This window comes from Acomys minous, assembly GCF_964271855.1.
Source record: "Acomys minous genome assembly, chromosome: 19".
NCBI lineage: Eukaryota > Metazoa > Chordata > Mammalia > Rodentia > Muridae > Acomys > Acomys minous.
In genome coordinates, this window is record NC_140499.1 from 36015258 (window position 1) to 36032077 (window position 16820).

The window sequence follows — 16820 nt, forward strand, 5'->3', positions numbered from 1 at the left end:
AGTAGTCTCTCCCAGTATTCCTTCCCTCCACCTCCCTCACTGCCCCACACACCTGATCCCTCCAGTTCCTGCCCCCAACTGCCCCCAGCCCACCCTCTAAATATGTTCTATTTTCCTCCTCAGGGAGATCCTCACATCCCCCCTATTGAGCCTTCCTTGTTACTTAGCATCTCTGGGTCTGTGAATTACAGCATTATTATCCATTTACTTTATAGTTAATACCCACTTATAAGCCGGTACACATCTCAATAGGACCAAATGGCAGCCTACAGAATAGGAAGAGATTTTTACCAACTCCACATCTCTGATACAGGGTTCATATCCAAATTATATAAATAACTCAAGAAACTATGAATAATCTATACCAACAAATGAATAATCTAATTAAAATTTGGAATACAGATATGAACAGAGAATTCTCAACAGGGGATCTCAGATAGCTTAAGAAATGTTCACTTGAAGAAATGTTCAATGTCCCTAGGCATCAGGAAAATGTAAATCAAAATTACTTTGAAATTCCATCATACACCTGTCAGAATGGCTAAGATCAAAAACACAAAGGACAGCACATGGTGGTGAGGCTGTGGAGCAAGGGGGCCACTCTTATTTCTGATGAAAGTGCAAAGTTGGACAGCCACTTTGAAAATCAATGTAGTGATTTCTCAGAAAATTAGGAATAGCTGTACCGTCCTGGGCATATGCCCCAAAGACACTTTATCTTACCACAAGGACAGTTACTCAACTATGTTCATTGTGGCTTCCTTGATAATATCCAGAAACTGGAAACAATCTATGTCCCTCAACTAAAGAATAAATAAGGAAAATGTGGTACATTTACACAATGGAATATTAGATGTTTAAAAAAAATGACATCCTAAAATTTACAGACAAATAGATGGAACTAGGAATAAAAAACCATCCTGAGTGAGGTAACCCAAGCCCAGAAAGACAAACATGGTATGTCTCCTTCTTTTAGAATCACCATATGGCTCTGACTGGTGACATTCCTTCAGTCTAGCTTGGATCCTGCTTTGCTGTTCCTTCAGTCTCCTGGCATCCACCTCTAATCCTGGAGAATTCCTGTTCCTAATGATCCTGCACATTGCAGACCACCTCTTGACTTTCCTAGTCTTCTAAGTGGTGGAGAGTGGGTCACTATGCCTAGGGAAACCTTTCCTTTCCCTAGTCAGGTCGCTTCACCTAATAGTCCTGTTTGTACAGTGATGGTGGTGATATGGACAATTATTAGACTCTTTTCAGGGTCTGAGTCACAGTTTGTGACACTGTTGGTAACATGTTATGTGAAGTCCTGTGTCAGATACAGCATGGTGGTGGCGGCGGGGTGAGACACATGGAGTTTTATGCCATACTGACATCCATGTAGTATGGACAGGGCAGTCCATGGTTTTGAATGGAAGACAATGGTCCTGGTGTGGATACTCCTGAAAGAAAGGCATTATTGTAAAGGCTGCCTCTAAAGAGAATGTAGTTTTATCTTTTTACATAAGATAAACCAAGATAAACCAAGACTGTAGTTAGGATAAAGAAGAAGAATGCCATTGCAAACCATGGATTCATCAAGTTCAGCAGATTTCTTGAACTTAAGACAGTTATTTTTTTCCAAACTAGTAAACTTGCCAACCTTTGCCAATGGATTGAATTTATGAAACTTTGTACTGACTTGAACTTTTCGGCCTAGCTAGTCTTTCTTTCTGTGTCCTAGTCACAGCAGTTTAAGTGATGGATTTTTGAGTGTTCACCATGGTGCTCTGGTAAAATCCTTTTTTTAACTTCCATTTCTTAATTTAAGTGATATTTCTGAGGGTTTAAAAAAAAAAGCCTGTCTAGTATGCAGCATAACAAAAACTGCTGTCTAATAACTTCATACTTTTTATGAAAAATCATGTTTCTTTTTCTAGTGTCTGATGCATATTTTTTAAGTACTAGGTGGGCGCACTCACAACTTAAAGAATTCATTAGTTAGTCACATAATGTCAAGGTGTGATGTTTTTATTCCCATGTCTCTGACCTCAGGTTGTGTGGTGTGGTGAAGCATGTGGTCAACCCGTCGGAATGCTCTTCCCCTGAAAGGTGTATCCTGGCCTACCTCTATGACCTCTATGTATCCTGCAGTCACCTCAGAAGTAAATTTGGAGACCTTTTCAGGTGAGCAGGAGCACACTATAAAAACCCACAGACATGGTCACACCTCTGGTTTTTACTCATCCCACTGCTGTATGCATCCTATGTACTATTGTAAGCTAGTCTAAAGCATTTGATCTACTCAGGACTCATTTAAACAGAATACTAAAATCCCTAGTGACAATAAGTAAAGGCATGTGATTTCAAGACTCTTTTTAAAAGTCTGTAGGTTAACAGTGATTTTAGGTGACAAACTGTAGATTATCTGTGAAATGGTCTCTTTAACATTCTTTTAAAAATTTTTAGATAAGCCATATTGAAATCATGATAAAAATTTGGTGTCTGTTTCTATTTTAATTTAAAATATAATTTACATTTTTAAATCCTCACAAAAAACTCATTAAAGGCAACGCTTTTGTGGCATATTCTTTGTTTCCATGTCTTGCTTTTTTAGCAGACTTTTCGTACTACTTTGGCTTTAGCATTCCATGTGCATCATAAAGTAGCAAGTCTTCCTACTTCTTAGTGATTCATTAAGGCTTTATACCCGTAATCTTCTACCGTGTTCCAACTTGGTGTTTTCAGTTTTATTTTGTCGCTTTTTAAAATCACTTCTTCATATGTGGATGAGATTTTGAAAGGCTACCACTTCTCTAAATATTGCTTAATCAACATGAATTGAAAGCAATTATTTGCATGACCAATTTTATTCAACTCAGTTACAATTTGGTAAATATTGATGTTGGTGACACAGCAGAGGTATACCTGTGTTTATTATGAGGCAGGGCTGTTGAATCTGCAGCCAACCTGTTTGCTATTATGCCTTTAGTCTGCAACCATTATCTTGTCAGTTAATTGTGTTACTTTGGGAACATTTCTTTTTTTAACGAGTCCAAAAGTTTTTAGCTTTATAAACTTTATACTTTTCTCTACTCAGAACCTGGCTTCAGAGTTCATACTGAATTAATTTTTGCAGTAGTTAGTGCTTCCTGTAAGAACACAATGTTGTTTGTGTAACTATGGCTACAGTTTCTTAAGTAAAAACATTCTGTATTTTGCCTTTGCTTTGACCTCACTTGGAACATTTTTTTTCAGAGTTTTTTTGTATGCTTACTTCTTCATTTGGGTCTCTACTTTCTTAATTGTCAATTTAAATAGGATCCTCAATTCCTTTTTATCTATTGCTTAACATTGTTGTGCCAAGAGGCAGCACAGGTGCTAGATAATAAGTTCCTGAATAGGAATTTTAGAGGGGAATAATGTGGAATTGGGAATCCAGAAGGAATATGGAAGTCATGTCAGGGGCAGTTTCCTCTGCTCCTCCTCGCCTTACGTTCAGTTTGCTCATAAATACCATGGATTTTGACTTTCTTGTATGTGTCACATTTGACCACTCTTCAATACCCACATCACTGTCATCACAAGCATCTCTTTCTCGGACCAACTTGCAGAGTCCTTCTCACTGGCTTTGCTGCCTTTACCCAGACTCACTGTGGCACATTGTCTGCACATCTGTTGAGGCGACTCTTTTAAACAACAACATCTGCAAAGTGTCCATGGTTACCATCTATGCAATACAAAACTCACAACTCTGATGTGGCCTTTCAAATTTGTTGGCTTCCGTCTCTCTTGTGCTCCTTTCCTTTAGTGTGTTCTCCTCTGTCCTCAGCAGCCTCCCTTCAGGTCCTCACACCAAGGGCACACTCTGCTTGCTGCTGCTGCTCTTCCCTTGCCTGCAGTCTTCCCCACTTTGGTGCATGTGTATTGTTACACAGGCTACAAGTGGTGATCTGTGGCCACCCATGCTCAGTCAGTCACTCTGTAAACCTCAGCCCTGGCTGGTCCTTGTGCATTCTGTATTTACTCTGGGTTCGGCTCCTCTCTGTCTTGCAAACCTCTTGAGAGCTCATATTGTTCACTCTTTTATCTCAAAATTTTGAAACTGGGATAACTCTTAGTAGGCATTACAGCGTTTTGACACAAAAACAATTTGTCTGTACTGCTGTTGCCTTGTGGCACTGCTGTTGATTTAAGATTAGTGGTGTTAAAAAAGAAAACTGGAAAACTATACCATTTGGTTTTAATAACCCTTTGTAAAATGTTTGACTGAATCCCAGGAAACTTTCCATGGAAATAATGTAGCACAAAAAACACTTCATTTTTTTTTCTACTGCTGCACTTTAAATTTTCAGTTTACATTTCTCCAAGAATATTCTCACTGAAGATAGAGCCCTGGTTTTAATGGTGGACATCCCTACTTTTGTAAGGTAGTACCAGGTGGGGTAACTGAGTTCCTTAAGGAAAGTGCACAGAATTTATTTGTAGGTGTCTATTGGTGGGCTGAGGTGCTGTTAACATCAGCAGAGTGGGCATCACAGGCAAGGAATGAACTGTCCTCAGGAACAAGGGAATGAAATACACCTTTCTTAGAATATTGTGTAGTCAGAGGTCAGTCTATTCGGAGGTTAGGAAAACATCGAAGAAGAAGCTAAATGTGCAGGGAGATTTCTGCTAGTACCAAAGTAATAAAAGTTTTAATAATCTCTAACCTAAAAAGCCATAGAGTTGTGTAAGGGAGGAAATTTGGGGGGAAGGATAACACTGACCAATTCTATGGCTGCTTGAGTTCCTGTGTGCCAAGCCCTGTGCTGGTTTTTCCATTAACGTCTTAAATTGTCAGAATCCTGGGAAGTAGAAGTACGTCTTCTTACCCACAAGTGATTGTTCCCGATCATTTTTTGACATATGACGAAACCCGGATTTAACACAAGTGTTCTGACCTCAAGGCATGCATTGCTTTCATTGCTCTATCAGGCTTTTCTGAGACATGCAGTTACAGAAGGAACATGTCTGAAGTTTTGGCTTAATTCCCTACGTGTGGGCAGCAGAGAGTGGGAAGGATGAGAGAATATTCTTAACGGTAGCCAGCATATTATTAAGACATAGCGTCTCCGCTCGCAACGTGTGATAAAGCAGATAAGAAGCGTGGAGAGGAAAGGAAGGTACAGAGAGACTCAATCAGAGTTTAGAGAAGGTAGGATGCGCAGCCAGAGAGGCTCTCCAGAGAAGTCTGGATTTGACGGCAAAGTGGAGTCGATCTCAAAAGTTACGAAGGAAAAGAAGGAAAGCTTGTAAGGTTTGGTAGATCTGTGTGTCATCCTAATAACAGAACTTCCATCTGCCAGGACTTGATCCAAGAAGCTGTGCTACATAGTAGAACTCTTGAGTAGAAAGGGGATTTCTCTTATGGACTTAGAACCCACACTAAGAGGGTCTGAATAGTCAAACTCATATGTAAGTTAAAAAAAAAAAAAAACCTAGGATTACATCATTGCTTGTCTTGTCTGCAGAGAAACATCGAAGAACATGTTCTAATTCTCTCTTATTTCTAGCATTCTCTATATCTGTTCAGATGCTGCCCAGAGAAAATTCTCAGTTGATAGAGCGCATTCTTAAAACATGTTTGTTTGTTTCACAGGAAGATTTGAAATACAGGATACAGCCCCAGCTAGCCAGGAGCGAACAGCCTTCTCCTTTTTCAAGGGCTGGGGTTGTTGGCATATGAGAAACATGTCATACATTTTCAGGCATGCTGTAGCAGTTTCCTCACACTATAGAATGCATTATCTCTATTCCCCTCGGACAGCGTGAGCCCCACGAATGCATGAGGTCCACCTCCGCTTGTCACAGTTGTGGCCCAGAGCCCGTGGTAGCCATGGCACAGGAGCTGCCACTGGACATCCTGTATCCAAAGGCATAGTGTCCAGGATTTGCAGTTAGGATTAAACACTGAATTTTCCCTGTCATGTAATTGGATTCATTTTTATTCTTAGGTTATAGCATTTTGCAATTACTCTTAAGAAAGAGACAGCTGGTAAAAAGCTTAGTAAATATATTGATGATTTCAGAGCATATACATTTAGAAGAATTGAGAAATTAAGCTTAGTAACTACTTCATTTCGTTTTCATTTATAAATTCAAAAACTCTTCATTAAGCAATTGGTATATCTAAGATACTGTATATAGTACTGGTTTAAAAAGAATTTGAAATTAATAATGGTAGGGTGTGGATTGTGTGGGGAAGACTTGGAGTCGTTGCCACTTAACATAGCTTTAAGTGAAGTGGTCTCTTTGGTTGTTTTGTTCTTTTTTAACCATTTGTTTTTCTAAACTTAGTAGTGCCTGTTCAAAAGTAAAGCAGACCATATATAACAATGTAATGCCGGCAAATTCCAACTTACGCTGGGATCCAGACTTCATGATGGATTTTATTGAGAATCCCTCAGCAAGAAGCATCAATTACTCAATGCTGGGCAAGATCCTCAATGACAATGCTGCCAATCGGTACAGCTTTGTGTGCAACACACTCATGAATGTGTGTATGGGACACCAGGATGCCGGCCGGTGAGCTTCTTTGCCCTGCATGCATCAGTAATCAGAGAGGAATTGCTTTCGTGTTTCTTTAGTAGTTACCTGGGCTCACATTTGCTTTCCTTTTATTTTTGACTCTACCCCTGCTATATCCTAGTTAATACCCTTTAACCTGAGAAACAGTGGTTTTGGGGTTCTTAGTTTGGCAGTGTATGTATTTTGTGATCCAATTTAAAAACACATGCAGTTTTAAATAGAACACTGTGTTTTAGAGTAAACTGTACTTGGCCTACTTACAATGCGTAATGCCTTTAACTATTTATCATGGTAGTCTTAGGGACCGACCCCAGGATCTTCCACACAATAGATCCCCTGCCTGTGTCCTTAACTTTTTGATACCTATTAAATGTAAAAGTATAGGTAAGGTTTAGTCATAGAATTAAAAGTTTGTGCTAATTCTGTGTTACTTCACAAGGGGGCATTTATTACATCCTTACATCTACGTGATGCCTAACGATAACGAAATGCATATTCAATAAAGAAGCCGCATGTAATCATTCCTCGTTTGTACCAATTCACTTTCTGCTGTCTTCTTCCTTTTCTTTCCTAGGATAAACGACATAGCTAATTTCTCCTCTGAGCTGACTGCGTGCTGTACGGTTCTGAGTTCCGAGTGGCTGGGGGTTCTGAAGGCCCTTTGTTGTTCTTCAAACCACGTGTGGGGATTTAATGATGTACTCTGCACAGTAGATGTAAGTTTTCTCTTTAATTTAAAACCACAACTTAAAGTTTAGCCACTAAATTAATAAACTGTAACATAGCAAAGTGTTTTTCTGGTGTCATTACCATGGATTAGGTAAATTTTCAAAAATCAAAATAAACAGGAGGAATAGAAGGAATCCCAACGGGCTCCTTGTTGCCTGATTTCCCGTGGCTAAGGTTTCCAATGGGAAACTGTCTCGGACCTGTTTCATTCTTTCCCAGCTTGGACTCCTCAGCATAGGACACAAAGTATTTCATACGTGAAGAGAACCAGAATATATTCAATCTAAGGATGTAGATTTTGTTGCTTTGCATAAGAAAATCCATGTGTAGACGCAGAGGCTATTCACTGTTTCTCAAAGTTTGCCTGTAGAGTGATGGAGTGATGGCCCAAGTCATGTATCATGACTTCCTGGTCCTTCATGTTGCCCCATGATGAAAAGGTCTTAAGCGTCTATGTGGATTCGTTATCCATCCATGCTTTTATTGTTTCTTGAGTGGTATTGTCAGAGATTTATGTATGTTATTAAAGAAACTTGACAGTCATAAAACTGAAGGCTTATTTTCTGTTTCTGCTGACTCTGAACTCAATGAATGCACAGTCTGACCTCATTGTCTTCATTCTATGGGTTCAGATATTATTTCTGCAAAATACATTAATGACAGGCGGCGTGTCCACACCATCAAGCGTGTGACTTGCTGCACCTAGTACCAGTCACTAGGGAACGTGCCATTGTAGCAGTTGCGTTTTCTTCCAATGTCTTTTCAACTCTGGCATGTAGAGGTCGCACTGTGGCTGCATTCATTTTTCTCCCCCTTCCCTTCTCTCATCTTTCTTTTTAAAATTTGGGAGCCAATCGAAATCTTTCAGGGTTCTTTTAAAAATGAATTCTCTCACATGAAATAATACGTTAGGTTTGACAGGAAAGAATGTTCAGTATTAGTGGGTCATGTTCCCCACAGGGCAGTCTTTCCCTGCTGCTTCCCGCCTGACCCATAAATGACGTGTTGCATCCCGTTGGCAAGTGCCGATAATGATACACATTTTAGAAGCTTCTCGATTTTGCGCTTGTGTTGTATTTTCTCAGTTGCATGCACATGAGTTAAAGGTCTCAGCATCTGCCTAGAGCATTGCGATATGAGTGAACTTGCTTCGTCCTATTATAGTAGCAATAGGCCGAAGAAGATAATAATCATAAAGTCATGTCCCTCTGTTGGTTCGCACTGGGATTTGAGATCTTATGTGCGTTGCCAGTATTCTCTTAGATAGTGGTCTTTGTACTGCGCTGAAGGGCATTGGGTATTAAAACCTGTCAATGTTTTTCTTAAAGGTGAGTGACCTTTCATTCCATGATTCATTAGCTACTTTCATTGCTATCCTGATAGCACGACAGTGTTTCTCACTGGAGGACGTCGTGCAACATGTAGCGCTTCCCTCTCTCCTAGCGGCAGGTAAGCTGGTCCAGAGCTGCATTTGCTATTGTTTGGTGGTTGGTCGTCAAGTGTGGCCATTTAAGCACAGGGAAAGGGCCCTTTTAGGGATGTGAGCATTGTGGGGTGGTTCATGGTACCTGGTAGAGATGGTAGAAATGTAGTAGCTATTTGATGAGGTGGAGCACTGAATTCCTGAACAGGAAGCTGCCATTGTTTTATACTTTAAGGCAGCATAAAGGTTCCGTGGAGGGGTATAACTAAAGGCCTTACTAAAAGGAGAGCTTACTTAATGTACTACAGAAATTTTAGCAGTAGAAAACCTGAAAAGCTTGTTGTGGAGGATGTGAGGAGGCTGGCTTTTAATCCCCTCTTCTTTCCAGCTTGTGGGGATGCAGATGCAGAGCCCGGGGCAAGAATGACCTGCCGCCTCCTGCTTCACCTCTTCCGAGCCCCCCAGGCCTGCTTTTTCCCTCAAGCAACAGGTGAGCTAACCTCAGAGGAAGCTCTGTGACCAAGTGAGCTTGCCCAGTTTGTAATCCCCTGCCTCCCGCGCCTGGTATTCAAGGGCTTGATCTGCAGATGATGGAGGGATGAGGTAATGCCATTGAACGGGCTGTCAGCATCTCTCATGATGTAATATGAGGATATATTGGGAAATAAAAATGAAGGATTAATAAACAATAAAAATGCCTGGGCTCTTAGGAAATCCTGCGCCGGTGGGCAGTCTCATCCTCTTGCATGCTCTGTTGACTCTGGGCAATGCCACCTCAGCTCTGGGGGATGACACCTCATTTATTTATTTTTCCTAAGGCTATGGAGGGCATTAGTGAAGTCTTGTGCTAAATCCTTTCCATACCGAGATGGGTGCATCTGTGTGGGAATCCTACTAATCTTTTCCCTACATCTCTCTGAGGAGCAGAAACATCATTTTAATAATAATTAAAGAGAAAAGGTTAAGTAAGAATACTGGCAGTGTTTCCTAGTGACTCTATGGCACATCACTTAATGCAAACTAATGTCAATGAAGTGCCCACAAGCCAACAGTGAAAGGCCTCACAGAAGATGGCTAATGACAGTGAAGAGGCCATTAAAGACTTGTTGTTGTTGTTTTCCTAGGCAAACCTTTTCCTGGAATTAGATCATCTTGCGATAGACACCTCTTAGCTGCAGCTCACAACAGCATAGAAGTGGGAGCCGTTTTTGCTGTCTTAAAGGCAATTATGATGCTTGGTAAGACTATCCCCGCCTTTAACTTCTTGGCTCACCACCAGAACTGGAGGCAAAATAATTTATACTCACTGTAAAATATAAGTAATGTTACTGGAAACATGCTTTTTCTCTTTGGCCTGGGGGCAGGTGGGGTGGGGAAGATGGTTGCCTTTGCCTAAGACCAAGTAATGGAAACTGCAAGGATTCTGTCTCATAACTAAGATGACCCTGGGAGAGCTGTAATATGATTACTTTATGTTTGGTTTTAATTGCATGATACGTCATTCTGAGGTAAATCGGGGCCTGAGACCCTTCATTTACTGACAGAAATTACACTTCACCACAGACAAAGAATAACTTGATATTTTTAATAAAAGGTTTAAATTTCAGCCAGATTGTATTCCAGGCGTAGAACATCTGAAAGCCTGGGTTTTACTTTAGTGTCTCTGCTTGTGTTGTGACTCTGAAAAAGCCTGTCTCCTCTACTATATACTTTGTATACTCTGTGCTCCTCTACTATATATTTTTCCTGAAGCAGGTGGAGCTGCAGTGATGCGTGTACTGCTGCTGATCAGCGGGAGGTGCTCAGGCTTTTCATCCAAATCATGAGGCACAAGATTCGCCTTACATTCCTATTCGTACATAATCTACAAGATTAATAACACTGCCTTCTATTCATATGCAGTGTAGCACCTCGGGATATTTTTATGTAAATCATAAGGGATTTCAATGATGAGGGGATCTCCAGTATTGTCTACTTTTAACTTTGGGTACCCCTGCCCCCTTTTTGTCCTTAACCAAACAATAGTTGCACTGTATGTTCTAAAGGAGTTCACTTTGATTTAAACAGAATTGCTGAATGGACAAGGTAGGTGAGCTTTAAATAACACAAATAAGAATATAGCCTTACCTTGCTTGACAAATGTTACTTATGGTTAGTATAGAATAGTAGCAGAGTGTTCATGAAACACCCTACTAAAAGTCAATTTAAAAGAATATACTTTTTTTACGGTTTGCTCCAATACAGTGCTACTAGATACATCAACCACACTCTAGGACTGGTCCCATCCCACGAATGGTTGGCCAACACAAAGGGAACTCTGCTTCTGTGTTTTTGTTTTCTTCTTCTTCTTCTTCTTCTTCTTCTTCTTCTTCTTCTTCTTCTTCTTCTTCTTCTTCTTCTTCTTCCTTCTCCTCCTCCTCCTCCTCCTCTTCCTCCTCTTCCTCTTCCTCCTTTTCCTCTCCTTCCTTCCTCCCTCCTTTCCTTCCTTCTTTCTTCCTCCTCTTCCTCCTTCTTCTGTACACTTTTTATCTCCTATTTTGCTATTTTTTCTTTTGCCATATTGGTTGTTTTGTTTGTTTTTATTTTATTTTCTGTTTTGGGTTTTATTTGGGGAGGAGACTGAGAGAGAAGGAGGGGTGGAGCAAACATGAAATTGGGTGGTTAGGGAAATGAAGGGAATCTCAGAAAGCATGAAGAATATGTTCAAAATATATTATGAAAAATTTTAAGTTAAAAACAACCATACTTTTCTGAAATGGTCATTAATTTTGTAGCAAAACAAAAGACAGTACCACCACAAAGGCTCCAGTCTCCTTTATGAGCTTATCATACAATCAGTTCTAACTGCTGATTTCAGTCCGAATGATTTCCCTACTCTGATGATGTTTGAGGGGAAAGAGAACTGGTCGACTTTACTGATTAATAATCCTCAGGATCATGAAGGCAGGAAATGGATATCTCTTGGACTATTTCAAAGTCTAAGTCTCAACAGAGAATATTTTAAAAAGTAGATTTTCAATAACCTTATGTTGGCAGTATGAATGCATAGTAACATGTTTCATATACAATGACAAGTCTCATCCAGACAGTGGCCCGTTGTTTGTAGAACTGGTCTAATTCCAAGTAAAGTCGCCAATCTTTCCAGATATTCAAATAATGTGGGAGTTTCTTGGTTTGAGAAATTAAAATCATCACAGTTACATGTCAGTGAAGTCTTGGACAGATTCATGTAGACTATTGTTTATTTTGTTGTCTATACAGTTTCAGAAGGTTGAGATAGGCATAGATATTTATATTATCCAAGAGTAGAGAGAATACATACTTCTGCTAGTTTTGAAAAGCTCTATTGAATTAAATAAACTTCCATGGGTAGTTTTAATATTTTAAAATACATAAGGAGTGTTGGATAGTATACTGGTAAACTGAAATGTATTACTTATTTTTCCCTGGATGGTTTTTCTGCTCTGTTGTATGGTGGTTGTGGTAATCTTGCTAAGGATAGAACCTAAGGTCTCATGCATTATAGACATATATTCAGCCACTGAGTGACAACCGCAGCCCCTCTGTTTCTAAGAAATTTCAAAGTGGATATTAATCAAGACATTTTGATTAATTTTCTTCCCCAGCAAAGAGTTTGAGTTTTGTTGTTGTTGGTTTTCAACAGAGACAAAACCTTTTAGAGGTTGCGCTTGTGTTTTTATTTATTTATTTGGTTGTCGTTGTTTTTGTTTTTTGTTTGTTTGGTTGGTTGGTGGTTTTTGCACTGACTTGACCTTACTTTTGCTCCCCAAGATCTCCTCTAACTTTGCTGCTGATTTTGGGCAACTGTCTTGCCAAGCTTGGTTTGATTTCTGTAGGTAAGCAGGCAAAAAAGCTTAAAGGCTCTCTTAACTTCTGGCACTATCATTACCAAATTATCTCTCTTTGTCACCTAATTTTTTTTTCTTCCGTGGCTAGAGTTTTTTTTATTACATCCAAGTATACCCTGTTGAGTGTTTTCCCCCCTCCTAACAATTTTGTTAGGGGGCAGATACCTTCCTTAGCTCTGCCTCACTCAGTGTACTAGAAACTGGGCAGGTAAGACCTCTAAGCTGGATATAGAGGAAAGTGGAAGACGCAGGGTATGTGCAGAGAGCTCTGCTGTCCAGAGCCTCCTTAGTATGCATCGCCCTTTTCCATCCCTAGGGAAATAAATGTCTCTTGGCAAGAAGTTGATAGTAAGGTGGGCTAAGGCAAAACTTTTCTCTTGACCTATGGATAGAAAATAAGTCATTATAAGAGAAGAAATGGAAAAGGGACTCCTAGAAGGGTGAGTAACCTATTTTCTTCCTTGTCTATAACTCAGATAAACTTGCGAACAATCATGCCTGAAGTTTTGGTGAAATCAATGTATTTTGATTATTAAATGCTTTTCATAACGGCCTTTCCAAGGCTAGCAAAAATATATTAACTTCTGTAAACCAAAAGAAGGAGTAAGTCTTGATTTTTGACTTTTCTCCATATCCAATTGTTTTGTTTTCTTTCATGTATCTCTTGATCAATTCTTCCTGTTGCTGGACAACTAACTGGTTCTGTAAAAGCAATACCATTCTCATCTTTTGAATCCCTGAAACCTAACCTAGTTTGCCTATTCCATACTTGGGGAAATATTTTGAACTTCTGTGACTTTGCTTTTGTGATTCTGTTATTTAGGGGATGCCAAAATTGGCAGTAACACTGTCAACACCTTAAAGAACGATGACTTCAGCATGAGGGGTTTACGACGCGATGGGAATGCTGAAGATGCCTGGGCCACCTCGCAGAATTCGAAGTCCTATGGGAAAAGTATTTCCATAGAAACCGCCAATCTAAGAGAGTATGCCAGATATGTGCTGAGGACCATCTGCCAGCAGGTACTCATTCGATTTCAAGTGGCTTCTGTGTTGAATATATATACCTGTTCTTTGGGAGGCAAGTGCACACTCTTTTTTTTTTTTAATTGTATTTAAGTGGCCCTTTTTTTTCTTTATAACTTTACTTTGAAGTAATTTCAAATTTGTTAAAGAAATGCAATAATGAAGACTTCCAGGATATCATCCTTCATACAGATTCACTGATTTTGGACATTTTTTTTATCTTAACAGTTGAAAAGTAGATGGATGGTATAGATTACTCTGCTTTACTTTTGAATACTTATGTTTTCATTTCTTGTCATAACCAAAGTTTAGGTGATAAAAATAGAAAATCATAACTTTTTAGCTTTGGGCAATAATCTTTTTCTCATCTAAAGGGAACTTTCTGATTTATTCTATACTGTTAGATTTGCGTAAGGTTCTGGAGCTTACCACAGATCATCGGAGGGGAGTTCAGAGGTGAAACTGTATTACTGCAAGCAAACACTTCTGATCTCACACAGGACTTATTTGGCCCGTCGCTGATGCTAGCTTTGATCAAGGCACCTAGAGATTCAGAACTGTCCCACGATACTGTTAGCATTGTTTCTTCTTTTTCAGTTAACTAGCAGTCTAGTTTGACGCGATGCAACTGTTTTGATCCTCATTGCACACCCTATTTCTCATAAGTATCCGTCATAATTCTTATCTAAACCAGTCTTTACTGAAATGGCTGCAAAGTATGTTTTTCCTCTGAGTTCCTTTTCTTCCTCTAGAATATCCGTTTACATTGTACAGAGACCTTACCCTTCTTAAGTGACTGTTCATTTGCGTTTGTTTATTTAATTATCAACGTGGATGATGTATTGGTTATAGTTTCTTGAATGCTGACCTTGCTCTTGGCTGGCATATTGAGAATCTCTTCATCCCACCTTTTGTTATATTTGGAATATTTCTATTCTTTCAGAGAACTATTGCCTTACTTTACCCACCTCCCATATATATCCCTTGCCTCATAGTTATAACCAGCCATTCTTCAGGGAGTATCATTTCTACCTGTTGAGAGACTGGTACTCAGCCAGGTGCGGTAACACACGCATTTAGTCCCAGCACTCAGAGGCAGGCAGATCCCTGTGAGTTCAAGGCCAGCCTGGTCTACAAAGCGAATCCAGGACAACCAGGGCTACTCAGAAAGCAAAGCCTGAAAGCTGAGAGACAGATCAGTAGGTACAGTGTTTGTCGTGCAAGCATAAAACCTAGAATTCGTATACCTATCATTCATGTATGTACTGGGTGGCCCTGACAGCCCACTTATAATCCCAGCACCCAGGAAATAGAAATTACAGGAGCCTAGGGTCAAGTGGGTAGATAGAGTAGTGGAATTGGTGAGCCCTGAGTTCAACTGAGAAATGCTTTCTTGGTACAAAAGGTGGACAATGATCTAAGGAGATACCTGACAACAACCTCTGGCTTCCAGACGCACTCACACATGGGCATTACCCACCCTGTTCAGTGCACGTGTGTGTGCGTGCACAGATGGGCATACACACACCCATGCCCACAAATAAAGAAAAGATCTGGGTTGTATATGCTTACCGACGTAGGGTATCACTATTTCTAAGCTCTCCCAACAGACAGAGCTCGTGTGTGTGTGTGTGTGTGTGTGTGTGTGTGTGTGTGTGATTATGAATTCATACTGATACTTCTAGTTCTATTCTAATCCTTTGAAGATGTGCTTTTCATTCTCCCATTTTACGTTAGTCTTACATTCTTGCAAGATAACAGCCTTGTTCCCTGTACAGCACCTAACGTAGTTTCAGAGTTGTTATACCTGTTTCACCAATAGAAAGAGGCCTCCTGAGAGAGCTGAGGATTGGCTTGCAGTTTCATTTCTTCGTAAGGTTTAAGATAATGCCTTCAAACATTATTTGGAGAAAACAGAGAAAAGAGAAAAAGAAAGGAAAATATTTTGGCAATTGTCTCACTTAGGGTGAACATATTTTTCTTTTAGAAGTAGAATTCCCGGGCTGGAGAGATGGCTCAGAGGTTAAGAGCACTGTCTCTTCTTCCAAAGGCCCTGAGTTCAATTCCCAGCAACCACATGGTGGTTCACAACCATCTACAGTGAGATCTGGTGCCCTCTTCTGGTGTGCAGGCACACATGAGGGCAGAATACTGTGAAAATAATAAATAAATAAATCTTAAAAAAAAAAAAAGTAGAATTCTCTTTATTTTGCTTTTCTTTGACTTTTTTTTTTCAACTACTAATGGATGTCTGTATCATAGCATACACCCAAAGGGCAAAGCTCAGACAAAAGCATCCAGAGCAGCCTATCGCCACCCTCCGCCTTCTTTCTGTCTGGGTCCGCAGGATGACTAGCTTCAGTATTTTCTGATTATCTCTCCACACTTTCAAAGTCATTTTCTTTTAAAAGGTGCCAAACATTTGTTTCGACTATGATAAATTTAACCAGCTCCACAGTGATTGATGGCAGTTGTGTACCACTCCCCAGCTGTGGGCACACAGTGGCATCCCCGAACTGTTGATGTTTCCCTAGATGACTAGGGCCAGGTATAGTGCCCCAGATGGGTCTGCGCCAAGCCCTACGGGAGGCTTCTGGCCTGCTGTGCAGTGCCAGCATCAGAAACAAACACACACATAAGCTGTTTAGTCAGGAAATAAGTAATGTGATACCTAGAAAAGCAACACACTAGTATCTGAGTCCCTTAGTCTGAGTTTGATTTAATACGGAGCATGAAATTATATAACTCCCAGGTGACTGCAGTGAAAAATCTGGTCAACTGATTATAGTGGTAAAAGAGACTTTATTTGAAATTGAGCTCTGATGTTGACATTTTCATAATGCTGATTAATAAAAGAAGGAATGGTAAAGAACAGATGTCAGAAGGAAGATAACCTAAATATTTATATGCTGTTTTACTTGTCTAGAATAATATAGATCCCATAAAATGATGAAAATCATGTTTAGCATAAAATTATTATCATTATATATTAAGTACAAACACCTGGTTACAAAATAGTACCTTAGAGTAAGTCCTTATTTTAAAAAAAAATCCAAAAATTTAACTCCCTCTCCCGTATGCTTAAATATTTTTTGCTTTAATCCAAGTGCCCGCCCTTCTCCCTCACTTTATATTTTTAAGACGTCAGAAAATTAGAGTTTTTCTTTTGAAACTTTTCCCAGTAGCTGGCGATGTAGCTTATTTGATAGAGTGCCTACTGAGCA

General features: G+C 39.8%; 2 protein-coding genes across 14 annotated transcripts in view; one reads left to right on the forward strand and one right to left on the reverse strand.

Moving 5' to 3' along the window:
* The window catches only part of MED12L (mediator complex subunit 12L), a 315424-nt gene that overhangs the window by 246707 nt on the left and 51897 nt on the right, over positions 1–16820 (forward strand). For 11 of the 12 annotated variants that reach the window (XM_084768339.1, XM_084768345.1, XM_084768347.1 and 8 more), the window contains 7 exons: positions 2035–2166; positions 6319–6546; positions 7124–7265; positions 8607–8727; positions 9090–9191; positions 9826–9939; positions 13394–13593. In XM_084768339.1, coding sequence (XP_084624465.1) covers positions 2035–2166; positions 6319–6546; positions 7124–7265; positions 8607–8727; positions 9090–9191; positions 9826–9939; positions 13394–13593 — 1039 coding nt within the window. The remainder of the gene's footprint in view (positions 1–2034; positions 2167–6318; positions 6547–7123; positions 7266–8606; positions 8728–9089; positions 9192–9825; positions 9940–13393; positions 13594–16820) is intronic. The other variant, XM_084768343.1, reaches the window with a different exon arrangement.
* Positions 1–16820, reverse strand: part of P2RY12 (purinergic receptor P2Y12) — a 47871-nt gene that overhangs the window by 22701 nt on the left and 8350 nt on the right. The window lies entirely within an intron of this gene.